General features: G+C 39.8%; 1 protein-coding gene across 1 annotated transcript in view; it reads left to right on the top strand.

The window, feature by feature from the left end:
• Positions 1-371: 371 nt before the first annotated feature.
• Positions 372-27500, top strand: part of LOC130217188 (adenylate cyclase type 9) — a 128845-nt gene continuing 101716 nt past the window's right edge. The window contains 1 exon segment of the mRNA XM_056449249.1: positions 372-2602. Coding sequence (XP_056305224.1) covers positions 811-2602 — 1792 coding nt within the window. The 5' untranslated portion in view covers positions 372-810.

Raw genomic sequence — 27500 nt, 5'->3', positions numbered from 1 at the left:
GGAAAGGTCGGTGCTCCAGTTAAGAGAATATTAACACGACAGGCCGTTTTTTTGAGAGAAGACTGGCTGATTTTGATATTAGTACCCCCTCTGTCCCTTTGACAGGACGCGGAGTCCCCAAATGACCGCTTGTATGACCATTACGTATCTGCAGAACAAACGGAGGACGTAAGGCTTTGATTTATTTTTTCTTCTCAAGCAAATAATGTTTAAACACCTCACGTTATTTATGGGCACTTTTGCACTGAACTAAGATGCTCTTCTCCTGATTAAAGTTTGACTTTCTTTAATGTTTGATTATTGGATCAATACTTTTTGGACTTTATGGAGGTGGATACGAGAAATGTCATCTTACTTCAAGCATGCATGCTGGCAGTCTATTAAACGCAACAATATCCTTCTCGAAAGCCAATGTAATGGCTCATTTATGGAGAAAATGGAGTCAGATTAGAGTTAAGAAGTTTCCTACGGAGTCAAAGCAAACAGTCCTTGACTTGAGTCTTCATTTCTGTGGTGTTATTATGTAACTCATGTAAGGACATTTTGATTCACTATAGTAGTAAGTTGAGATACTCCATGCGCCCTGGATAAACCTCTCTCTGACCCATGTGCGTCAAGAAGGACAGAGGAGAAGAGGAATGCGCTATTGACGTCATGAGGTGAAATAACCTTACCTAAAATCCTGGAACTGTCTAAGTAAACCGTTCGCCGTCAAGAGTCGTTTGACTCAATTTTCATTTGTTTTCCCTCTTGATTGTTTTTCCATCTGTGCGCCGTATATCCCAGCTCAGGTCTAATCTAAGCAGAATTATGGCTTCTCCTCAGCATCTACTGTTTCACAACAGTGAAGTAAGCTGTGACTCCAGTGGCGATGGTGCCGTTTCTGTGCGCGTCAAACCGCACAAACAGCAGCGTGGGAGTTTTGGTGCCAGTGCCATGTGCAACCTCATTGGGGGCTCCAAACACTGCAAGTACAGCATCTCCTCCAGCTGTAGCTCTGGCGAATCTGCCATCCGCAAGCCGGTGGTCAAAAGCCTGCGCTCTCAGAGGAAGATGCCGCAGCTGTTCGAGAGGTCAGCTGGACACTTCTGGAACCCCAAGTTTGACTCCAACATCCTGGAGGAAGCCTGTCGCGAGCGCTGCTTTCCGCAGACACGGAGGCGCTTCCGCTGTGTGTTGTTCTACCTGGCGGCTGCCAGCCTCCTTTGGGGGTTGTTCTTCATAGCTAATGCTAATCGATGTGAACGAACTGCCTTCTTATTGCCCACAGCCTCCTTCCTGCTCCTCTGTTGTGTCCTGTTCGTCTTCACGTTCACTCGCTTTTATGTTCACTGCTACAACCAAGCCTCCCTGTTGCTCATAGTGGTGACCTTTGCACTCACTCTTGCACCTCAGATCCAGACATCAGGCTTTAGTGACTTTAACGCTCCTCCTTTAAAGGATGAAGATGATGACTTTAGTGGTGCAGAGGATAAAAATCTGACATTCGAAGCCACCCGAAGTGGAGATCTAGTTTCTCCGTGCTTGTCCCCAGTTGGTACCTTTTCTCTAGGAATGGAGGTGCTTTCGTTGCTCTACAGTTTCCTGCATGTTCGTTTTTATGCTTCCCTACTGCTTGGCCTGATCTACTCGGTGCTTTTTGAGACCCTTGGATGGATGCACTTGATTCAAGACAACAGGTGGAGCAACTCCACCGAGGAGCATTTGGAGACGCTTTACTGGCTGATCCCTGGACGGGCTATTTTGCATGTGTGCGCCCACATCATTGGTATCCACCTTTTCATCATGTCCGAAGTGCGTTCCCGCAGCACGTTCCTCAAGGTCGGGCAGGCCATCATGCACGGGAAAGACTTGGAGGTGGAAAAGGCCCTGAAGGAGCGGATGATCCACTCGGTGATGCCTCGTAGAGTGGCTGATGAGCTCATGAAGCAGGGCGATGATGATAACGATAATTCGGTTAAACGTTACTCGACAGGAGCAGCGATTGCGGGAGCCTCCAGCCCTAAGAGCGCTAAACGCAAGAAGACATCGATTCCTCGGGGGCAGATCATCTTTCGGCCTTTCAATATGAAGCGCATGGAGCCGGTCAGTATACTGTTCGCCGATATAGTGGGATTCACTAAAATGAGCGCCAACAAGTCAGCTCATGCCCTTGTGGGACTTCTTAATGACTTATTCGGGCGATTTGATCGCCTGTGCGAGCTTACATGCTGCGAGAAGATTAGCACTCTTGGGGATTGTTATTATTGCGTGGCAGGTTGTCCCGAACCAAGAGAGGACCATGCCTACTGTTGTGTGGAAATGGGGCTTGGGATGATTCAGGCCATTGAGCAGTTCTGCCAGGAAAAAAAGGAGATGGTGAACATGCGTGTTGGCATCCATACAGGCACCGTGCTTTGTGGGATCCTCGGCATGAAGCGCTTCAAATTCGACGTATGGTCCAATGATGTAAACCTAGCCAATCTCATGGAGCAGTTGGGTGTTGCCGGGAAGGTTCACCTGTCGGAGGCTACGGACAAGTTCTTGGACGACCGATACTTGCGAGAAGATGGCCGAGTCACAGAAAGAATTGGACCAAGTGTGGTTGCAGATCAACTTAAAGGTAAGATGCGCATTCCTGATGTACTTGAGCTTGTGTGTTCTTGTTTAACCCTTGCTATGTTTCTGTCTACCTATTTGAATGCATATTTTGAATTATCGTCAGTGTTGGGTGTAATTAGTTAAGTAACTAGTTAATGTAATTAGATTACTTTTCTGCAGAAAAAGTAAAGTAAGGGGCCAATCACATCGAATGCGCCTTTTTGTTTAAGAGGCGCCTTTTTTGAATGATTTACTAACGGCCACGAGCGTTTTGCATGCTGCTTATGCGCCCTACGTGCCTCACGCTTGCTGCGCCTCATGTTTTTGCCGTTGCCCGCTGTGCACTTACAGTTGAAAGAAGTCAAATAAGTCAAATATTGGATATAATAAAATCAATATAATATTAAAAAAAACTAAAGCTATAGCAATTTTATAACAATTTAGGCATATACAATACAAATAATTTAAACCGTTTCAAGCCGTTTTAAACTTTCATTTTACAAAGGCCAATCTGAAAAAAAGATATTAGGTATTAGATTTTTTCTAAAAACAATAAACAATTTGAATTTTGAAATATTTTTTGTAAAGTATTTGGATACAATGATATTAATGAAATGGTGCAACCAGAAACTACAGTGAAACCAGAAATTACATTCTTCTCTGTCAAGTAAAAAATGTAGCTTAGTCTATGTACTCAAGCAAGTGTTTATGTTTTTATATGACATGGAAAAATTTAAATACAAAATCTTAAATGTAGAGCTTTCTTAGTGGATAACTGCTGAGCGCAATGAGATATAGGCTACAGTCTATATTTTATTACTTGCTCTTATGTCCTGAAACACTCTTATTTCCTTTACTTAAGTTAACTGAATAATATGCAACATCCTTACATTACTCTCCTAAATGAAGGGGTATTACCTATTAAGTGTCATATAGCCTAGGGAAAAATTTATGTTTTAGGTCTCTCCGGAGCATTGGGGCAGAATGTTTGACGCGTCTGTCAAAACGAGGATGTTATAAAATACATTTCCGAGTTATTACCGGAGAATTTCTGTGGTTTCATATTATGGGTGGTGCGCTGGGTCATCCCTCCATTAGTGGCGAGACCACTAGATGCACAATGCCAACAGTCGGTCGGCGAGTAAACAGATATAATGAATGAAAATACTTAAATTATGTACGGCTGTACAATAACGTGTCATTTGCTTGTTTCGGTTGTCTTCATTTTAATCGTTTTGTGATGATGCAATGGTGTGCCTTGTCTGCCTGATTCCCACTGAACTGGGCGGGTTGTGTGACGTTTGATTTGGGGGACGTTCTGGGGGCAGGGTATGCATGACGTGCTGCGAGCTACTAGCCCGACAGTGAAAACGCGACATGATTTCGGTCTCGCTGCTCATGCTCCCGGTCTATTGGCACAGCCCAGCCCCATAAAAGCCCTGGCTTGCACTGGCCTGACAGTGGAAATGTGGCTATTTTGTTCACATGCTCAACAGAAATTACTGTGATTGGCTATAAAGGTAAACCGAGGTGAGTTCGGTGAACTGATGACCTCTACAGCCAATCACAGTCATTTCTGTTGAGCACGTGAACACAATGGCAAGTCAGCGCTCAAATGTTAGCTGGAAATGAATATTTTTCAAAATTTCAGTACCGATTGGTATCGAATTCCAGTATTGTGACAACATTACAAGTAATTTATCATATAAGAAAAAAGGCCCACAGTGGCCCTTACCAGCTAATTCCACTTCTGATATTTGGTGGCAGTTTAACAGGAAGTGACGATTTTGTTCTCTTTGACTCATGGATGGAAACGCTGCTTTATTCGCAGATGTTTTATGCAACATTCCAGAAGTTCAATGCCATATTTGGATCGAAATCTAGCTACAGTGCTGTATTGCAAAATGAGTGAGACACTTCTTGACTCGTCTGGCTGTGAAGCTTTATCTTTTATCCTACGTATTGTCAGTGTCCTCTGGGTTTTACTTGTCAAAGCGTTTTGTTGAATTTTTGCCTCTTGCTGTTTCTGTGACACATCCAGCTATCGGAGCAGATCTTTTAGTCAGTTACATGCTGTCTAACCTTTTCTGCAGCTTTCAGACAGGGATTCATGTTGGAGATTTGCACAACCATTTTTTTCCTCACAAAGGCCATTTTCCCTGTATAATCAGTGGATTTCTGTGTGGTCAACAAAGTACAATTAGCATTCTTAAGTGGCATATTAATATCCAGTGCAGTGCGGTGCTTGTGTGCATCTTTGCATGTTGATGACATTATATTTCTATTACTATTTGTTTGTTTTGGATGTTTCCTATTAAATTAAAGGGATAGATGATGATGGAAATACTGGCAAAATGTACTTCTTGTTTTGTATCAGACCTGTAAGACTCAACACAATATATATACATTTTTATGTGCGTCTGTACAATGAATTTTGAAGTATCTATTTTTGAAAGCGGAGACGTATCTGAGAAAATATTACGCTATTTTTATTTCTGCTTCTCAATGGAAATTAGATATATGGCCATATATGAACATGTATGGGTGCATATATGTATATATTTAAACGTATATGTGGGTTATTGACGTGTTGTTTCATTTTCACTGTCATACAAGACAAATAATGCATATAGTTAGTATTGTTGTCATTTAAAATTCAGTAATGTCACACCCTATGTGTAACTTTGAAGTTAAAGGTCCAAATGCAGTTTATTCACAGCCTAGTCAAGCATGCAATAGTCAAACATGAACAAACGGTATCATGTGGGTAGTCCAAAATTGTAGTCATTAGGGATTGGTGACGTGAAAACACCTGGTCACGTGACTTAAGTCTTTTGAAACACCAGGTCACGTGACTAAAATGTTTCGAAACACCCCGGTCACGCGACTAAAATGTTTTGAAACACCAGGTCACGTGACTTAAGTCTTTTGAAACACCAGGTCACGTGACTTAAGTCTTTTGAAACACCAGGTCACGTGACTAAAATGTTTCAAAACACCAGGTCACATGACTAAAATGTTTCGAAACACCCAGGTCACGTGACTAAAATGTTTCGAAACACCCAGGTCATGTGACTAAATGTTTCGAAACACCCAGGTCATGTGACTAAATGTTTCGAAACACCCAGGTCACGTGACTAAAATGTTTTGAAACACCCAGGTCACATAACTAAAATGTTTCGAAACATGACTTAAATGTTTCGAAACACCCAGGTCATGTGACTAAATGTTTCGAAACATCCAGGTCACGTGACTAAAATGTTTCGAAACACCCAGATCACGTGACTAAAATGTTTCGAAACACCCAGGATACGTGACTAAAATGTTTCGAAACACCCAGGTCATGTGACTTAAGTCTTTTGAAACACCAGGTCACATGACTAAAATGTTTCGAAACACCAGGTCATGTGACTAAAGCGATTCAAAGCATGGGTCATTTCAGACCACTTCTCAGTGGAAAATGGATATATGGATGTATATATGTATATATTTAAATGTATATGTGGGTTATTGACATGGCGTTTAATTTTCACTGTCATACAAGACAAAAAACTTGGCACTTGGGATGTCTGAATATCACGTTTAACAACTGTAGTGAGATGCAATCCAGTGGTACAACCTTGATAAAGACGTGCACTGCTCTCTGTCTCTGGAGCTCAGAGGAGCGCGTGGCTGTGTGTGTGTGTGTGGCTCTGCAGTGAGCACCACTTGTGTCTGTGTGTGGTCACGTGATGTGCATTTTCAGTGGACGGAGCGCTGTTCAGAAATGCTAGGTAAAACATGGTGTGGATCATTTTCATTCTAAAATGCCATTTTAACACTTAGACGTATTAGTGCAAACAGGGCCTGAGTGTGTATTTTTCGCGAGCGGGTTTGCGATGGGGGTGGACCATTGGGTGTTGTCTATTGGCCATCGGCGATGGACGATGGCATTGTCTATCGGCCTAACCCTAAATGTCAATCTCTATGTGTAACTTTGAAGTTAAAGTTCAGATGCAGTTTATTTACAGCCTAGTCAAACATGCAATAGTCAAACATGAACCAACGGTATCATGAGGGTAGTCCAATGGGTGACGTGAAACTGACGTTTCAATACAATGTCGAGATCCCGAAGTGTACGTTTTTTGAAATACTGCACTGAAGCATGATCCAAAACACCAGGTCACGTTACCAAAATATTTCGAAACACCTGGTCACGTGACTAAAATGTTTCGAAACACCAGGTCACGTGACTAAAATGTTTCGAAACACCAGGTCACGTGACTAAAATGTTTCGAAACACCAGGTCATGTGACTAAAATGTTTCGAAACACCAGGTCACGTGACTAAAATGTTTCGAAACACCAGGTCACGTGACTAAAATGTTTCGAAACACCAGGTCATGTGACTAAAATGTTTCAAAAGACCCAGGTCATGTGACTACAATGTTTCGAGACCTGGCGAATCTGCGTATGACTGACAGGGTCAGAAAAAAACTAACATCTATAGCTGCATCACCCTAGATTCGAACCCATTATCTCAGAATGCTAGTCTGGAACTCTCACCGCTTCACTAAGTCACTTGAAACCGCAACTCTAAAACATGTTTTTTTTTTTTTTTACCCCAATTTGATGAACTGTTTGTTTGCTGAAGCTGTTCCTGAGCAATACGTAAAAAATACCACTAGGTGTCACTGTAGAGATGATTTTTGAAACATTTCGAAGCTTCGACACATTTGCTTTGACTGTTTCAGTGTTTCATGAGGCCTCGCTTTTCCCAGCACTAGTAGTTGTGGTCACAGGCAAAGAGGTCAGTTGCCGGTGGCAAACAGGATAAACAAAGAACAAAACAAGGGTCAGGAAACATGGCAAGACTAGACTAGCATACGCTTTTTAATGTTACAGACAAACAAGACACAGCGCTGATGTGTATGGTGTGTATAGTCCATGTAATCAGGCCACAATGAGCTTCCAGCTCTGTGTGTAATCAGGGAGAATCAAGAACTGGTGTGTTTGAGGTGCAAGATGGGAGTTGTAGTTCATTAAAGTGGCATATGTGTATTTTTCGAACAATCTGCGCAGGCTAAAGTGCTGGTGATCGTGACAATATGACATATACATATATACAGTTGAAGTCAGAATTATTAGCTCCTCCTGTATATTATTCCCCTATTTCTGTTTAACAGAGTTTTTTTCAGCACATTTCTAAAAATAATAGTTTTAATAACTCATCTCTAATAACTGATTTGTTTTATCTTTGCCATGATGACAGTACATAATATTTGACTAGATATTCTTCAAGACACTTCTATACAGCTTAAAGTGACATTTAAAGGCTTAACTAGGTTAATTGGGTTAACTAGGCAGGTTAGGGTAATTAGGCAAGTGATTGTATAACGATGGTTTGTTCTGTAGACTATCGAAAAAAATATAGCTAAATAAACAAATAAGACTTTCTCCAGAACAAAAAATATTACCAGACATACTGTGAACATTTCCTTGCTCTGTTAAACATTATTTGGGAAATATTTAAAAAGAAAGTTCAAAGGGGGCTAATAATTCTGACTTCAACTGTATGGATATTTAGAAATATCTGTCATATTTGTGTATGGAGAATCATAAACTTGTATGTCATATATGTGATTTGCATATATTATACATCAACTTCTATATGGGTTTAGTATTAGATGAGTAATAATTCATGCAATAATTCTTCTATTGCAATTTTATCAATGGTTGTTCACTCATTCAATCCATGTTGAATTCAGGGCTGTAATATATTTTTCTTTGTATCCTGATTTCATGACTGTTCTGAGCAGCAGTTACAAAGAAAAACAGCATTTGCATATTAGTAACCCTTTTTTACTGACTAATTATGTTATATTAATGCAGAGTATTTTTTTACACTATTGTTTCTTTAAAGTATAACACATTTTCAAGTATTGATGTGCAAATCTCTTCCACTGGATGGTCCAGAATTGGATTCTCACAAGTTTCAATCTGAATCATCGACTTCAGTGTAAATGTGGCCAAAGGCTGACAATTTTACTTAATTAACTTATGCAAATGGCTCCTTTTTGTTAATTGTACTTGAGCTCAAGCAAAAGCCAATAATTAGGCGCTGAGTGATCTATTTTCCGAGCTGGCCAGAATAGGAATGTTATTAATCCTTTCAGGTCATAATTATGGTCACTTAATAGATCCTCTTTATTTAATGAGGAATGCTGGACTATAATTAATAGGAAATGAATATGGCATTTTGATGGTATTGATAGCCAGATAAATGACTAAATCTCTTCTAACTTGTAAGAGTAGCCAACCGGCTATTGTCCAAGTCTTCATATGTTCAGTGTTTTAAAAGTAATTGCTATTGAAATAATCTTTAAAGGGGACCTATTATGCAAAAATCACATTTATGAGGGGTTTAGGTGCAGTTGTTTGGCGACAGTCTGTGAATATAACCAGCTTCTTATTGTAAAAATATATACATTTTATTCTGTCTGCAGAAACACTTTGATTGACATTCTCTCTTTGTACGTGTCATCAGAGTGGTAAAGCCCTGCCCACTAGTGACAATCTCTTCCTCATTAGCATAGAATGTTAGTCTTGTTTTTGAATCTGCCACTATGCTGACACAAAGGCATTTGTAGCTCCGCCCTCTTTTGAAAAGAGCTCGATCTCATTTGAATTTAAAGCCACAGTCACCAAAATGACACAATTAGCATCACTGTTGAGGTCAGTTTGACGTGGGACTGTGCAATTTAGCCTCCATTTGGCAATTGTGAAAAACATTAATCTTTCAAGCAGACCTGCTTCATTTATTGAAGTGTATTCATTTCATTTATGGTTTTAAAAGTGTGAAAGAGAACTTGTGCTGTTGTGTGTATGCGCTCAGCCTCAGAGATGAGGTGAGCCGCAGAACACACACATGCAGGGGCGCCGCTGACTGGTACAGGGCCCATGACAAACATTCTTTTTGCGGTGTTGCAAATGAAAGTAAAGTGTTGTCACAGTCAAAAGTGAAGAATGGAGATGGGGGGGGGGGGGGGGGTCATGGACTAAAGTGAAGAGTGGGAGGGGGTGGTTTGGTTGATTTGGCCCCCTAATTGTAACTCTGGCCCCAAAGCGGCATGGGCTCTTAAAATCCAAACTCTCTCTCCCCCCAAGTGGCACCCCTGCACATCTTAAGGTGAGCACCTAAATTATCAATTACATGCAAAAAATGTCATAAAACAGGACATTGGTGATTACTCACAGCAACCCTCATTCGTTATGTAGTAATAGCTGAACATAAAGAGATGAGAATGAAACGCCTTGTAAAAGGGAAACCATTAATCAGAACTGCGCGGCTCTTAAAGCGACAGCACACTATATTCCTATTGCCGACTGTTTTAATAACTATTAATCAACATTAAGCAACAAAAGACAAAGACAGAATAACTCACTACTCTCAACTTAAGGACTTATGTAGCTATTATTAAGAAACAAATCAAGTATAACTCTTATATATCGTGAAGATGCTTAAAGCAGAGTCTGTTCAGTTGTTTATTTATATTCTATTGTATTCCTTTCCATAATTGTTCAGTTGTGTTTTACGTTATCCCATTCTGCTTCAGTATTATGAATTGTATGATTTTTGTGACGCTAATCAGGAAGGAATCAGTGGAGGGGCGGGGCATGTGGACGCGTTCAAGGAGGAGGGAGGGGGGTACAGGCTAAGAGGGGCACCTCAGCCAATGAGGGCAGTGGGGCAGTGGCTCTAGCCACCGGGCCACCCCCCTGTGCACGGCCCTGGGGGATAATGTAGTCATTCAACTTCACAATTTGTAATGTTCAGTATGTATTTGAATAATGATGGTTAGTTCCTTGACTTGAAAGCTCAGATTTGATTATCTTAATTTCTTTTGAGTTCAGAGTTTGAGGTTTACGGTATCATTATTATTTGCACCTTTACAGATGTTGATCTACCTTAGTGGCACACACTTTGTACATTTATTTATCAAGTTTAAGGGTCTCTTTAACACTTATTTTATTATAAAGAGATCAGATATTTTGTTTAAATAATTTAGTTTTTGACTTAAAAATATTTGCCTCAGTAATGTTGGTAAATTAAAATAAAGTGTTTAAAAAAATCCTAATATTCCTAAATGGATTGTTAAAAAATATTAAATAATTATCGATATCGAGTGATATGAAACATTATATCATGATAATTATTTTTGCAATATTGCCCAGCCTTAGTAACAACCTTACAAGAGAAAAAGCTATAAATTTATAAATGTATATCTCCAAACCTTTTTGCTTATATAGCCCACTGACAAGTGTTTTTTAAGTAGTCATGATTACAACCTCAAAACGTTATGCAATTCTGAGTGTGCCTCACACAGGTGAGTGGGCTTGACAAACCACCTGTAGAAAACACACTCTTTCATCTCTCTGACACTTTAACCGACACTTGCACCAGTTTTTGCACATTTGCACCAGACACTTTCTTACAATCACTAATAAAAAACACTGTGTATTTAAGAAGTGTGCCTCACACAAGTGAGTGGGCTTGACAAACCACCTGTAGAAACACTCTCCTTTCTCTCTATAAAAACACTCCCCCCTCTAACTCCAGCACTTAATTCTCTGAGCACTAACTGTTCCGTTCCTTTGTAAACTTTGCACTTGTGTGTAGTTGTGTGCATTGCCTCTTGTTGAATCACTGAATGCCTCCTGCATTTTAAGTCACTTTGGACAAAAGCGTTTGCTATATGACTAAATTTAAATGTGATTACAGTTATGACCAAAATGATTGTGATTTTTGATATTAGTCCCATACTCAAGCATTAGTTTGACGACTTCCACAATATTCTTAGCCATTCCATTTCACTAGTTTGCTATGATGGAATGATGTGGAAGAGAAAGCCCCGCCCTCTACTCAATGTTCCATTTCAGTTGAAAATCAACAACATACGTACATCAACATACTGAAAATAAAAGTCTCAGCAACTTCCGGTTTACTCAGACTTAAAAAAAATACCAAAAATTTGACCAATAACTATCCCAAGACTTTTATCATCTCTTGTGCTTGAATATAAGCACTAAAGGGTCCCAAATGGCAGATTGTGAGTGGATATACTCACTTTGGCAAAGCTGAAATTGCTGTGCCAGAACAAATCTCAGCGCTGTCACAGCATCATCAAGCAGGTGTCTTAGCAGGTCCTGCGGGTCAACTGGAAATGACAGCCCGCCTGTCGCCCTCGAGAGTCTCACTTCATTTCACTAGCGTTACTCGCCAGCGCATCCCCCCCCCCCTCAATCAGAGAGGATTGGAGTCTCTTGAGTAAACCTGCTTCATATTTTCACTCCGCCGCTCCTTCAGCCTTCATTTAAAAGGGTAAAATGGCCTCCTTAAAATGCTCCCCCGGTGGTGGTTTGTGAATATCTGTCAGCTCCATTCTCGATTTCTTTCCCTCAATCTCTGTTTTTGTGTTGCACGGTTGCACAGCTTCATCCCACAGGTTGAAATCCACTGATAGAGGCTGTAAATAATTGAATAAGTAGAAAATATGGTGTATGGTGTTAAAAAGAAAACCGCTCATGATACCACTAAACACTGGAAACAAAAATGCAGTTCCACATGATTCCTTCATGTTGTCCCAACACAAATTGATCAAATTAACTTAGTCATTTTTACTAATTTAAGTACTGTAGATTCATACATCAAAGAATTAGGTTGTCTCAAAAACAGCTTAAGAAGCGTGTTGATTCAGCTCATTTTATACATGTAGTTTGAACAAGCAGCGGATCGTTTTTGACCATACTCTGAAAAACAATTATTCATTGCATTTATTAAATAAATTTTTGATTAAGTGCTTGCAAGCTATTTATATGGGCTGATTTTAAACAAACAAATGTAGTTGGGCTTACTCAATTTCATTTAATTATCTTTATACAAAGAAATTTAGTACAATTTAATTGTGTTCTACTTATATGGAACAAATTTCGCTGGACTTTCATTCATTTTTCTTCGGCTTAGTCCCTTATTTAATTGGAGTCGCCACAGCAGAATGAACTGCCATGCTGCCACAACCCAGTAATGAGAAACACACATACACACTCATTCACTCATTCACACACACACACACACACACACACACACACACACATACGCACACAAACACCCACACACACACACACTCACTACAGCCAATTTATAGAGCATGTCTTTGGACTGTGGGGGAAACCGGAGTACCCAGAGGAAACCCATGCCAATACGGGGAGAACATGTAAACTCCACACAGTAATGCCAGCTGACTTGAACCAGCAACCGTTTTGCTTTGAGGTGATAGTGCTAAGTTGGACTTACTCAATGTTATTTAGTCATCTTAATGAGTTATTGTTTTTATACTGTACATAGTGTCCTATCCCTAAACCCAACCCTCCCACACTCAAAAAATATGTTTGCTGTGTAAGCTACTTATTTCAAATGAACTGAAACAACACAATTCTTGAGTTTTTTGGGGGGTAACTTAATTGTTTTATGTTTAGGCCACTTAAATTTGTAAATAAATAAATAAATAAGCTAATGTGATTCCTTCATGTTGTCCCAACAAAAAATCCATTATGTGGAACCCACATAACCCACATGATATCCACTTCTGCTTTCATCATGTAGTGGAGAGATGTGTGGTGTCAGCGCTTTGAGGCAATTTTCATTACTTTCTGAAGTTTTTTGCGATTATTTTATTTTCTACAGTTGACTTTCGTTTAATCATCTTATTCCAGTGGGCAAACGAACCCGTGCTGGTGGTAAACACAACTCTCAGACCAAAGTTTGTCATCTTGGCCCCAACTGTGCAACATAGCGGATGACACATCCCCGCTAACAGCTGACAAACTCGTCAGCGAGCTGGATTGTGTAGAACCCAACCTTTCTTACAGTGCAGAACACTGTGTGCAGTTTTAATTTAAAATAAAGCCTCCTTCTGTAGGATTTATAAGCTTTTTGAGAAATTGGGACATCAGCAATGTCCTCACAATACACCATGTTCTTGCAATACCTGTGTAATTCCCATGTCGTTATACACAATAATGTCCTGATATGTCACAAAAACATGCACAGACATACACACACTATAAAAAACGCTGGGTTCCACACAATCAATTTGTGTTGGGACAACATAAAGGAATTAAGTTAACATTAGTTTTTACAAATTTTGTATTTTGCTTAGAGTTCATTCATTTTCTGTCGACTTAGTTCTTATTCATCAGTGGTCGCCACAGCGGAATGAACCGCCAACTTATCCACCATATGTTTCACAAAACAGATGCCCTTCCAGCTGCGACCTAGTACTAGGAAACACCCCTGCATTCTCATTCACACACACACACACTACGGCCAATTTAGTCTACGCAATTCACCTATAGCGCATGTGTTTGGAGGACTGTGGGGGAAACCGGAGCAACCCGGAGGAAACCCACAGAAACATGGGAAGAACATGCAAAAGTCAGTCAATTGGTCAGTCAACAGTGGCATCTGGTGGATTTACGTGATGACTGCAGGTGCAGATGTCACTCGCGAGAGAAATTTGAGATCTGAAAAAGCTGAAAAAAGTATACAGTGGCCTCTGGTTGATTTGCAACAACAAAAACTGCAAATAAAACATACCTCCTGGGACGTATTTCACGATCTCCAGAAATGTATACAGGGGTACATATCAATAATGAGTTTGGGTTGTATTTAAAACTCCTCCTATGCCCAAAATGTATTTTATCTGACTTTATTGGAAAATTAGGATCCTTAAAAGTACCAAAACAAAGTGTTTGACCCATGAATATCCAAACACTGTAAAATATGCTGGGTTCCACACAATTCTTTCATGTTGTCCCAACATAAGTTGATTAAGTTAACATAATAATTTTTGCAAATTTAAGTGGATTGAACATAAAACAATCAAGTCGTCCCAAATAAACCTATAAATAAACTAAATAAATAGTTTAAGCAAGACACAAAGGTCTTTTTTGAGTGAAGGACGATTGACATGTTTATTTGACTTTGTTCATCAGTTTCTTTCCCTCAGTCTCTGTTTTGTGTTTCGCAGTAATGTAGTCTTTTCTTTTTCCAGTGGATGGCTTTGCTTTGCTACACTTTCATGACTCAGAATGGTACAGTGAGGGCAAGCGTAACATTGCATAACAGCCTTTCTGTTCCTCACACCGGTGAACTCTCGGATGAATTCGCAGCATCTCATTTCACTGTGTACCTGCGGCTTTAATATAGCACTTCCTTTCTTTAATCATCAACAAAATCATTAAAGCGGCCGCATTCTTCCGCTCATATCTCGTGTTTAGTTGATTGCCCCTCCTCAGGCTTTTTTATTATTTTGTTTCCCCTGTTGTTCACTGGCTGAAGGCTTAATTTTCCCACTCGGGAGTGATGAATTCAGTGCAGTGGCCAGGATTTATCGTCCCCTCTTGGATTTACAGGCCCGCTGAATGAGCTCTCCGTCAAGAAACACTTCGACTCCAGAAAGGTAAAAGTCTTCCAGCTGCTCGCAGTAGCTTCGTAAATCACTGCAGGAAAGGGGCGAAATCCGCGTGGAAAGCTGGCAGAGGCGGGAACGGAGACTGCCCGGGTCTCCAATAAATCACACTGACCTGGACGCTAATCACAAAACGGCCGTCTCCCCTCGGACGCGGATGTTCCTTCGCATCGGACACGTGTTTAAATGAAAGCTTTGGCTCCGGTGCTCGGCTCGCTCCCGCAGGAAGAGCTTTCAATTTACTGGTGAAATCAAGCTGTGCGAACCAACAAAAAAACAGCACACCTGGGTCATTCCTGCTGCGCACACTCGCTTCATCTTCATGTCTCCAATGAAATCAAATCAAGAAATGAGAAATCCATCAAATCTGAAATGTTCTGTGGCAGCTGCTTGTTGTTTATGTGCTGAGAGCGTACACGGGGCTAAAACAGGAAATTAAGTTATAGGTGTATATCAGATGTGCAGTTTTTCACTTTATTGAACATTGATCATATATATATACACGGGCCGCTTTATTAGGTACACCTTACTAGTACTGTGTTGGACCCCCTTTTGCCTTCAGAACTGCCTTTATACCTCATGTCATAGATTCAACAAGGTACTGGAAATATTTCTCAAAAATTTTAGTCCTGATTGACAAGATAGCATCACACAGTTGCTGCAGATTTGTTGGCTGCACATCCATGATGCGAATCTTCCGTTCCACCACATCCCAAAGGTGCTCTATTGGATTGAGGTCTGATGACTGTGGAGGCCATTTAAGTACAGTGAACTCATTGTCATGTTCAAGAAACCAGTCTGAGATGATTCGCGCTTTATGACATGGTGCGTTATCCTGCTTGAAGTAGCCATCAGAAGATGAGTACACTGTGGTCATAAAGGGATGGACATGCTCAGCAACAATACTTGGATAGGCTGTAGCGTTGACACGATGCTCAGTTAGTACTAATGGGCACAAAGTGTGCCTAGAAAGTATCCCCCCACACCATTACACCACCACCACCAGCCTGAACCGTTGATACAAGGCAGGACAGATCCATGCTTTCATGTTGTTGACGCCAAATTCTGACCCTACTATCAGAATGTCGCAGCAGAAATCGAGACTCATCAGACCAGTCAATGTTTTTTTAATCTTCTATTGTCCAATTTTGGTGAGCCTGTGTGAATTGTAGCCTCAGTTCCCGGTGTGGTCTTCTGCTGCTGTAGCCTATCTGCCTCAAGGTTGGACGTGTTGTGTGTTCAGATATGCTCTTCTGCAGACCTCGGTTGTAACGAGTGGTTATTTGAGTTACTGTTGCCTTTCTATCAGCTCGAACCAGTCTGGCCATTCTCCCAGGACCTCTGGCATCAACAAGGCATTTGCGTCCACAGAACTGCCGCTCACTGGATATTTTTTCTTTGTTGGACAATTCTCTGTAAACCCTAGAGATGGTTGTGCTTGAAAATCCCAGTAGATCAGCAGTTTCTGAAATACTCAGACCAGCCGGTCTGTCACCAACAACCATGCCACGTTCAAAGTCACTTAAATCACCTTTCTTCCCCATTCTGATGCTCAGTTTAAACTACAGCAGATCGTCTTGACCATGTCTACATGCCTGAATGCATTGAGTTGCTGCCATGTGATTGGCTGATTAGAAATTTGCGTTAACAAGCAGTTGGACAGGTGTACCTAATAAAGTGACCGGTGAACAAATATACAGTACATACTGACCGGCCACTTTATTAGGTACACCTGTCCTATGTGTGTGTGTGTGTGTGTGTGTGTGTGTGTGTGTGTTTTATATTTATATATATATATATATATATATATATATATATATATATATATATATATATATATATATATATATATATATATATATATATATATATAAAGGCATGCATTTATTTGTTTGCTTTAATCAAATTTAAATTTACTTGTGTTAAAAGAGCCGTTATCTAAAGCAATTATCTAATAATATAATTAATAATTGTTCATTTATTATTTAAATTAATTTGTTATAAATATTACTTTGGATAAAATATGCAATTTTTCAAGGATCGAAGTCATATTGTTTCATGATAATTAAGCAAATGCACATAACAGTTATAAATGTAATGTTTATTGCTATCATATTAGTATTTTATTGTTTGGTGTTCTTTATTTTTTTAGTAATAATATTTTTGATCAAATATTAAACATTTATGTGAAACCATTAGCCTTTTTTAGGAACATTACAGGTGTTTACACATCTCACATTTATATATTCATCTTTGTTTTTTCTTTATTATTTTTCTCTGGGGTGTCCACCGATATCACCCTGCGTCCTGTTGTTTTTTGTTTTTCCGGGTCGTTTATACATTCTAACAAAAGGCAGCTAATGACATCATCCTCCTGGAGGTGACATCATTTTAGAGGGAAAACAACAGCAAAAACATCAGTGGGTATTTTCAATGGATTAGCAGTTGAGTTTTGTTACCTGTTCCAGGTGTTAATTGGTTGACTCCCTTTAAATCATCAGTGTTTGTTATTATAAATGTTCAAAATTCACAGAACAGAGACATTAATCTCTTTCATTTATAAACCTTAAAGGGACAGTTCACACAAAAAAGAAAACTCTCATCATTTACTCACCCTTTAAAAACTTTAAGTTAGTTTCATTCTGTTCAACACAAAAGAAGATACTTTGAAAAATGTTGGAAACCTGTAACCATTGACTTCCATAGTATTTGTTTTTCCTACTGTTGAAGTCAGTGGTTACAGTGTTTTTCCCCTGTCTTCAGATTGTCTTTCTTTGTTTTCAACTCAAGTGTCTTGACTAAATCCAAAAGAACACAAAAGAAGATACTTTGAAAAATGTTGGAAACCTGTAACCCTTGACTTTCATAGTATTTGTTTTTCCTACTATGAAAATCAATGGTTACAGGTTTTTGGCCTTTTTTTTCAGAATATCTTCTTTTGTGTTCAACAAACGTCTCTTGACTGAGCCCAAAAGAACACAAAAGAAGAGACTTTGAAAAATGTTGGAAACCTGTAACCATTGACTTTCATAGTATTTGTTTTTCCTGCTATGGAAGTCAATCGTTACAGGTTTTTTGCCTTTTTTTTCAGAATATCTTCTTTTGTGTTCAACACACGTCTTTTGACTGAGCTCAAAAGAACACAAAAGAAGATACTTTGAAAAATGTTGGAAACCTGTAACCATTGACTTCCATAGTATTTGTTTTTCCTACTGTTGAAGTCAGTGGTTACAGTGTTTTTGCCCTGTCTTCAGATTGTCTTTCTTTGTTTTCAACTCAAGTGTCTTGACTAAACCCAAAAGAACACAAAATAAGATACTTTGAAAAATGTTGGAAACCTGTAACCATTGACTTCCATAGTATTTGTTTTTCCTACTGTTGAAGTCAGTGGTTACAGTGTTTTTGCCCTGTCTTCAGATTGTCTTTCTTTGTTTTCAACTCAAGTGTCTTGACTAAACCCAAAAGAACACAAAATAAGATACTTTGAAAAATGTTGGAAACCTGTAACCCTTGACTTTCATAGTATTTGTTTTTCCTACTATGAAAGTCAATATTTACAGGTTTCCAACATTTTAAAAAATATTTTCTTTTGTGTTCAACAGAAGAAATATCTAAATAAAGGTTTATGACTAATTGAAAGAGAGTAAATAGTAGTGAGTGCATTTTCATTTTTGTGGTGAACTGTCCCTTTAAAGATCTGTTTCTTCATAACAGGAATGACCCCCCCTTTAGTCGCCAATGCTAATGCTAGGAAAACAGGTCTGGAGTAAACAGAGGCAATGATAAATGTCTGCATCTTCAGAAAAACAATATCCTGACCTCACACACTCTCGCTCTGCAGTGTTGGGTAGCGTGCGAGCTGTGTATAAGTCACTGTCGCGTCCACAATGCCGTCTGCTGCACTTCCAAAAGAACGCAGTCGGCTTTATAAATAGCAGAATAAGAGTAGTGGTAACTGTGGCCCTGGATAAACAAGACTGGCCCGCGGGTCACCCAGGGGAAGAGGAGGCCTGAGCGTCTGTCTGTGTTTGGGGAAATGGAGTGTATTTGGGGGCGACTTCTTTTGCTCCATGTGGAGAGATTGAAGGGTTTTAATAAAATAACCTTTAGCGCCAGTGTCACGCCAGCTTGTGTCTGTCTGTGTGCTTTCTAGAGCCTGTCCCCTCTAGCGCTTCCTACTTCTCACTGTGTGTGCGCGTGTGTGTGTGTGCGCGTGTGTGTGCGTGCTTGCATGCGTTTGTCTCTGTGGTTGTACGTGTGTGTTTGTGCATCGGTGTGTGTGTGTGCGTAATTGTATGGCATGTATCTAGCTAACGGGTTGCTAGGGTGTTTTGAGTGGTTGCTAAGGCGTTGCTAGGTGATTTCTAGGGTATTCTAGATGTTTGCTAAGATGTTGCTAAGGCATTGTTAGGATGTTCTGAGTGGTTGCTAAGGCATTGATAGGTGGTTGCTAAGGTGTGAGTGATTGCTAGGTGGTTACTAAGACTTTGCTAGGCAGTTGCTAAGGTGTTTAAGTGATTGCTTAGGTGTTGCTAGGTGGTTGCTAGGGTGTTCTGAGTGGTTGCTAGGGTGGTCTAGATGGTTGCTAAGGTGTTACTTGGTGGTTGCTAGGGTGTTCTGAGTGATGTCTAAGTGGTTGCTAGGGTATTCTAGGTGGTTGCTAAGGTGTTGCTAGGGTGTTCTAAGTGGTTGCTGAGGGGTTGCTAACGCGTTGCTAGGGTGTTCTAAGTGGTTGCTAGGTGGTTACTAAGGCGTTGCTAGGCAGTTGCTTAGGTGTTGCTAGGCGGTTGCTAGGGTGTTCTGAGGTGTTGCTAGGCGGTTGCTAGGGTGTTCTGAGGGGTTTCTAAGCGGTTGCTAGGGTGGTCTAATTGGTTGCTAATGTGTTGTTTGGTGGTTGCTATGGTGTTCTGAGTGATTTCTAGGTGGTTGCTTAGGTGTTGCTAGGGTGTTCAAGGTTGTTGCTAGGGTGTTCAGAGTGGTTGCTAAGGCATTGCTAGGCGGTTGCTAAGGTGCTCTGAGTGGTTGCTTGGCAGTTGTTAAGGCATTGCTAGGCAGTTGCTGGGGTGTTTAGTTAGTTGCTTAGGTGTTGCTAGGCTGTTGCTAGGGTGTTCTGAGTGTTTACTAAGCGGTTGCTAGGGTGGTCTAGGTGGTTGCTAAGGTGTTGCTTGGTACTTACTAGGGTGTTCTAAGTGGTTGCCAAGGCATTGTTAGGGTGTTCTAGGTGGTTGCCAGGTGGTTGCTAAGGTGTTGCTAGGTTGTTTTGAGCAGTTGCTAAGACGTTGCTATATGGTTGCTAGGGTGTTTTAGGTCATTGCTAAGGTGTTACTATGGTGTTCTAAGTCGTTGCTGTAGGGTTGTTAAAGTGTTGCTAGATGGTTGCTAGCTTGTTCTGAGTGCTTGGAAAGGCGTTGCTAGGCTGTTGCTAGGGTGTGTGTGTGTTTGTGCATGCATGCGTGTACACCTCTGTGTGTGTGTGTGTGTGTGTGTGTGTGTGTGTGTGTGTGTGTGTGTTGGTGTGGTTGTGTGTGTGTGTGTGTATCTACTGTGTGTCTCCTTTATTTTGTGCATGATTTTGAGTGTGTAAGTGTCTGTGTGTCTGTGCATCCATGTTTGTGTGTGTATGTTCTTGTGTGTATATATGAGTGTGCATGCATGTGTTTGTCACTGTGTGTGTTTGGTTGTGCATGTGTTTGTGTCTCTATTGTGTGTGTGTATGTGTTTTTGTGTGGTTATGCATTTGCATGCACGTGTGTGTGTGTGTTTGTCCTTTTTATGTGTAGTTGTGCATTTCTCTCTTACTGTTTGTGTGGTTATGCAAGTGTTTTGGTCCCAGTTGTGTGTGTGTTTGTGCATGCATGTGTGTGACTGTGTGTTTGTATGGTTATGCGTGTTCATGCAAATGTGTTTGTGTGTCCTTTTTTAATGTGTGTTTGTATCTCTCTGTGTGTTTGTGCATGCATTTAAATGCATGTCTCTGTGTGTTTGTGTGTCAGTGTGTGTGTTTGCAGGCCCCTGTTGTGTAGCGTGTTCATTTGAGTGGAAATGAAGGCTATTTTTGGCCGTTTCCCTGGAAAGTACCTGACTGTGTCCTGGTGCTCCTGCAGTTTCACAGAGCGCTTCCGCCTCCTCTAATGTGAGCCTATGAAGCAGGCGTTTTGTCAGGCATTTATATTCCCAGCAAACTCTGAATATGGGTCATATTCTTGTGGCCCACAATTTTTCTTCTGAACCCAAATTAGGAAATACAGCCTGTTGTGTTAGCAAGTAGGTTATGCTGGTTCTGTCAGCTCACTTAGAGTAACAGCAGCTCGGCTATTTCCAAAGCAGCTTTTGCAGATACGAGCAACTTTTCCCAATACTTTCCTCCATTATAATTATAATTAATCTACAGTCCACTGTAGCATCCATTAACAATTTGATGTAACTTCTGTAATGTATACAGTATCTGCAGTTTCATGTAGTATGGTTTATTAATTCCTTGATTCATTTTCCTTTGGCTTAGTCACATATATTAGGGGTTCCCACAGCGGAATGAACCGCCAACTCATTCATTCATTCATTTTCTTTGTGGCTTAGTCCCTTTATTTATCAGGGGTCACCACAGCGGAATGAACCACTAACTCATTCATTCATTCATTTCCTTTTTGGCTTAGTTCCTTTATTAATAAGGGGTCCCCACAGCTGAATGAACCGCCAACTCATTCATTCATTTGTTTTGTTTTTTTTGGCTTAGTCCCTTTATTAATCAGAGGTTGCCACAGCTGAATGAACTGCCAACTCATTCATTCATTTGTGTTTTTTGGGCTTAGTCCCTTTATTAATCAGGGGTCGCCACAGCAGAATGAACCGCCAACTCATGCATTAATTTCCTTTTTGGCTTAGTCCCTTTATTAATCAGAGGTTGCCACAGCTGAATGAACCGCCAACTCATTCGTTCATTTTATTTTATTTTTTTGGGCTTAGTCCCTTTATTAATCAGGGGATCGCCACAGCAGAATGAACCGACAACTCATTCATTAATTATTTTTTTTGGCTTAGTCCCTTTATTAATCAGAGGTCTTCACAGCGGAATGAACAGCCAACTCATTCAGTCATTCATTTTCTTTTTGGCGTAGTCCCTTTATTAATCAGGGGTCGCCACAGCGGAATGAACCGCCAACTTATTTCTTCATTTTTCTTCGGCTTAGTCCCTTATTTATCAAGGGTCGCCACAGCGGAATGGACCGCCAATTTATTCATTCATTTTAATTTTAGCTTAGTCCCTTTACTAATCAGGGTTCACCACAGCGGAATGAATCGCCAACTCATTCATTCATTTTCTTTTGGGCTTAGTCCTTTTATTAATCAGGGGTTGCCACAGCAGTATGAACTGCCAACTTATTCCTTCATTCATTTTCCTTCAACATAGTCCCTTATTTATCAGGGGTCGCCACAGCGGAATGAACCGCCAACTCATTCATTTCCTCTTTGGCTTAGTCCATTTATTATTCAGGGGTCGTCACAGCGGAATGAACCGCCAACTCATGCATTCATTTGCTTTTTGGCTAAGTCCTTTTATTAATCAGGGGTCGCCACAGCGGAATGAACCGCCAATTCATTCATTCATTTTCTTTTTGGCTTAGTCCCTTTATTAATCAGGGGTCGCCACAGCAGAATGAACTGCCAACTCATTCATTTATTCATTTTCCTTTTGGCTTAGTCTCTTTATTAATCATAGGTCGCCCTAGCGGAATGAACCGCCAACTTATCCAGCATATGTTTTACGCAGTGGATGCCCTTCCAGCTGCAACCCAACACTGGGAAACTGAACTGCCAACTATTCTGGCATAGGTTTTACGCAGCGGATGTTCTTCCAGCTGCAACCCAGTACTGGGAAAAACCCACACACACATTGACTACAGCCAATTTAGTTAATCCAATTCACTTATACTGCATGTCTTTGGACTGTGGGGGAAACCAGAGCACCCAGGGGAAACCCACGCCAATACAGGGAGAACATGCAAACTCCACACAGAAACACCAACTGGTCCACCCGGGACTTAAACCAGCGACCTTCTTGCGGTATGGCGGCAGTGCTAACCACTGAGCCACTGTGCCACCTAGTATGGTTCAAAAACTCCATATTTACTATAAGTTACTTATTACTTCTGCATTAGCATTTAGCTGTAGTACGTGAAGTCTTTTTTGCTAGTTTAAAATGGTGTGACATTATCTGTTTGCTAAGTTGTTAACAATTAGCTACTGAATGCCAGTAAATGGTTTATGTTACTATTATTGGTTTAAAAAGTGCTGATGTGTAGTATTTTTGCTAGTTTTGTTGGTTAAAATCAGTACAAATGTCTGTGTTTGGCATTATTTATAATAGTGTAATTTTATTGCTGAATATTCACGGAGAAAGTGTGTGTGTATGTGTGTGTGTGTGTGTGTGTGTACACGTGTTCTCACAAAATGAGTTAAAATGTTGTTTTTTATCACTCAGCAATGGTTATTTTATTATATTGGTTAGATTTGTTTCTGTTTATTGTTCATTTTAATGCTATCAAATCAGGACAGAAGCTTCAATTATGAGTGGCTTGTAAAAAGACCAAGTTTTAAAGTAGCATCAGCATCACTGGCCAAGTGTTAGTCAATAATATGCCTATGAATGTGTGAATTTGAAAGTTGCAGACTGTTAATTGTATATCAGTCAATATAGCATCTGTGAATTTCCACAAAACGATCTGTGTGTGTCATAAGTCAAGCTTTGAGGGTGACCTTTTATCAAATCATTCGACTGAAAGAGCAACAATGCAGCTGCTTGGTTTCTGTTACCAAAAGGCTTGTGTTTTTTTTTTAATAAGCAGGACAGGGATATTTAGCTGCAAAAATGGTTGTCTGTAAAGTGTATTTTTTGTAACCCACTGTGCAGAATTCGCCACCATGATGCTTAAATGATAAAGATTGTCTGAAGATTAATAATATTGACCTTCATTTAATAATAAAAAAAACATTTAAAAAAACAATTTTATTCCCACCTAAAGTAAATAAGACTAATTCCACAAGAAAAAATATAAAGGGAAATACTGTGAAAATTTTCACACTCAGAAATATTTGAAAAAGAATAAAAATTTCACAGAAGGGCTAATAATTTTGCCTTTAACTCAAATTTTTTTTGATATTATTATATATAATTGTGTTAAAAGATGGCGCCAAAAAGTGGCTATTAAGTGACATTAAAATACAAAAAAGAAATAACAACAAAAAAAGATCTTGAATTTACAAATAAAGGCTCAAAAGTAAAGAAGAACAACTGCATTTCCTTTTTTTTTTTAAAAACCACTGCGACGGCCCGCGACCCAACGAGCTCACTACTGCCACCTGCTGTGGCGCCCTGTGAGCTCTGAGTGGTAAGAGTGCTCACTACGGAGTGTAGTATGTCAGAATGTTTCCCGTGCCGCCGTGCGTAATTGTGTAGTGGACCCGGTATGGGTTCACTAATGGCTCGTTTCCACTGACTGGTACGGTATGGTACGGGTCACCTTTATCAGGCTTGCGTTTCCTCTAACAAGGGTACCCTTTTGGTGGGCGTGGTGTATGACAGAAAGTTTCAGTCGACGTCATTCTAGCTCGAGGAAATGTCAACAATAAAGCTGGACGGGTCACTTACATATCATATGAGAAGCTCTTCTCACAAAACAGATGCTTTACACACATAAATACTTGTGTAGAAATGTTTATTACTAACTTTTCAATGAACATGAGTTGATATAACTGCAGATCAATGACAGTGCGAAATAGCCTACTGTAACGTCTGTAATTATATTAAATAACTAAATAAATGAACATATATAAACACATACAGACCCTTACAGTCTCCAATATGTTATCAACTACAGAAGAACTACATATAGCAGACATTTCGTCAGTATTTAGGTTCAAAACAACACAAAATATAGCCTACAGTCAGTGAAAACCTCTTATCTGTGTCTGTAATCTTCAGCAGCACATGTAGCCTTTGTTAGAGAGTAATTCCCGGTTCATATTAGTCCAAAATGTGAAGATAATAAGTTAGTTATACATGGCATTTTGCTCATGTTTGCTGAAAAATAATGTGCTCCTTCCGGCTTCTCCTTTGTTTCTTCGCGCTTCACTCTCGCGTTTGTCAGTGTCTGACAGGATCGAGTTTCAAAAGCACGTCAATAATCAAGCGCAGGTTATTATCATCAGCTCAAGAAGTTTGTTATTTGAGATATAATGTTAGACGCGCACGAGTGCAAGCAAGAAAGCGAAACCGCTCGGTTCGGTTCGGTACGCTTTTTGACAGTGGAAACGGCCATTAAAGCGTACCAAACTGAACCGTACCGTACCACTCAGTGGAAACGGCCCATAACAGGTGTGGAATGCTCAACACCAATAACAAAAAGAAACAAAGAATTCTCAAAAAATGATGGTTTATTTACAAGGATAACGTAAAACAGTCCAGTGCAGATAAATGTACAGTGACCTATTTCCCAAAAAGGTATGTACAAAAAAACAAAGTAACAACTCAAATAAACAAAACAAAATACGATATATACAACACAAAACAATATATCTACAATATATTAGAGAGAAACTTATCTACGTCACACAGATACTAGATAACAGGAAGGGGATTGCTTACGGTTCTGCCACAACACGCTCGCTAGCCAGGTAAACTGACCCTGTTTCTGAGTCTGCCATCTCCTCTTAAAGGCTAGACTCCGCCCCCGTGCCTTAACAAGCTACTCAAGATTTACAGATTTAAACTGCAGTCATACAACGCTGTTTTATACATACATTTACAACCCCGAATCAGAAAAAGTTAGGACAGAATGGAAAACGCAAAAAAAAAAGAAAGTAATGATTTCCAAATTTACAGCATGTACTTGTACTTTTACTTGACTGGCCTGCCTGCAGTCCCAACCTGTCTCCAATAGAGAATGTGTGGCACATTTTGAAATGCAAATGTGATAATGAAGACCCCGTACTGTTGCCCACCTTTAGACTTGTTTGCAGTAAGAATGGGACAAAATTACAGCTGAAACACTTCAGCACTCGGTGTCTTCAGTCCCTAAACGACTTTTAAGTGTTGTGAAAAGGAATGGCAACATTACAAAGTGGTAAACGCTTTACTGTTCCAACCTTTTTACGAAATATGTTGCAAGAACCACAATTGGAGTATGTGTTTTTTACCTCATTTAAAATATAAAAATGTTTACAAATTAATATTTTTCTAATCCCATAACTCTGTGGTTGGTAGTTTTGTAAAATATAAAGATTTTTATATAACATCTTAAAATATATCAGAATCAGAATCAGAAAGAGCTTTATTGCCAGGTATGTTCACACATACGAGGAATTTGTTTTGGTGACAGAGCTTCTACAGTGCAACAGGATTACAGAGACAGGACAAAAAACAGAAAATAAATATATTAAAAAAAATAGAAGTAGTGAGTGCAAATATACAAATTGACAAGTGTATGTACATGTTTATTACTATATACAGCGTTATATGTGCAGCTTTTATGTGCAAATTGGCATGTAAAGTGTGTTGTTAAATAAGTGTATATGTGTATAAAGGTGTATAGCAAGTAGTGATGTTGGTTCCACAATTATTATCATCAAGTGTTCATGAGATGGATTGCCTGAGGGAAGAAACTGTTTCTGTGTCGGGTTGTTCTGGTGCGCAGTGCTCTGTAGCGTCGACCAGAAGGTAACAGTTCAAAGAGGCAGTGTGCTGGGTGTGAGGAGTCCAGAGTGATTTTGGCAGCCCTTCTGCTCGCTCTGGATAAGTACAGTTCTTGGGGAGTAGGAAGGGTTGTACCAGTGATTCGCTCAGCAGTCCATATATAAAAGATGTTTCAATATAACATAAACATATACTTTCTATGTGAATTTATTTATTTAAGATTTTACTGCAAATGTCACATCCAAACTGTTGGAATTGCTCATATATTAAAGAAATATTGCTTAAATTGCCATGTGGTAAAAAACCCCCCAATAAAAATCACGAGGAACACGTTAAATAATGTTTGTTCTATTGTCTGCAATTAAATACAAGTCAAAGTCAATTTAGAAATCCCTTCTACGTTTTTTATTTGCATTTTTCTATACTGTCCCAACTGGATTCTGATTTGGGGTTGTATTAATTAAAATGTTTTATACCAAAACAGTTGCTAAACTCTTAGTGATGCTAGCAACATTTAAATTGCTATACAATGGTCCCTCGCTATAACGCAGTTCACTTTTCACAGCCTCGCAGCTTTGTGGATTTTCTTCGTGCAATTTGACATGCTTTTTTTACAGTGCATTGTGTTCTGCGATCTGATTGGCTGTAGACCATTGTTAGTCAGTCTCCTCCGTGCTGTGTCTCCTGTACAGTACAGAATGCGTTCACCTTGCCAAATTGCGA

This window comes from Danio aesculapii, chromosome 3 (genome assembly GCF_903798145.1).
Source record: "Danio aesculapii chromosome 3, fDanAes4.1, whole genome shotgun sequence".
NCBI lineage: Eukaryota > Metazoa > Chordata > Actinopteri > Cypriniformes > Danionidae > Danio > Danio aesculapii.
Note: the sequence above shows the minus strand (reverse complement) of the source record. Positions and strands in the feature narration are given on the sequence as shown.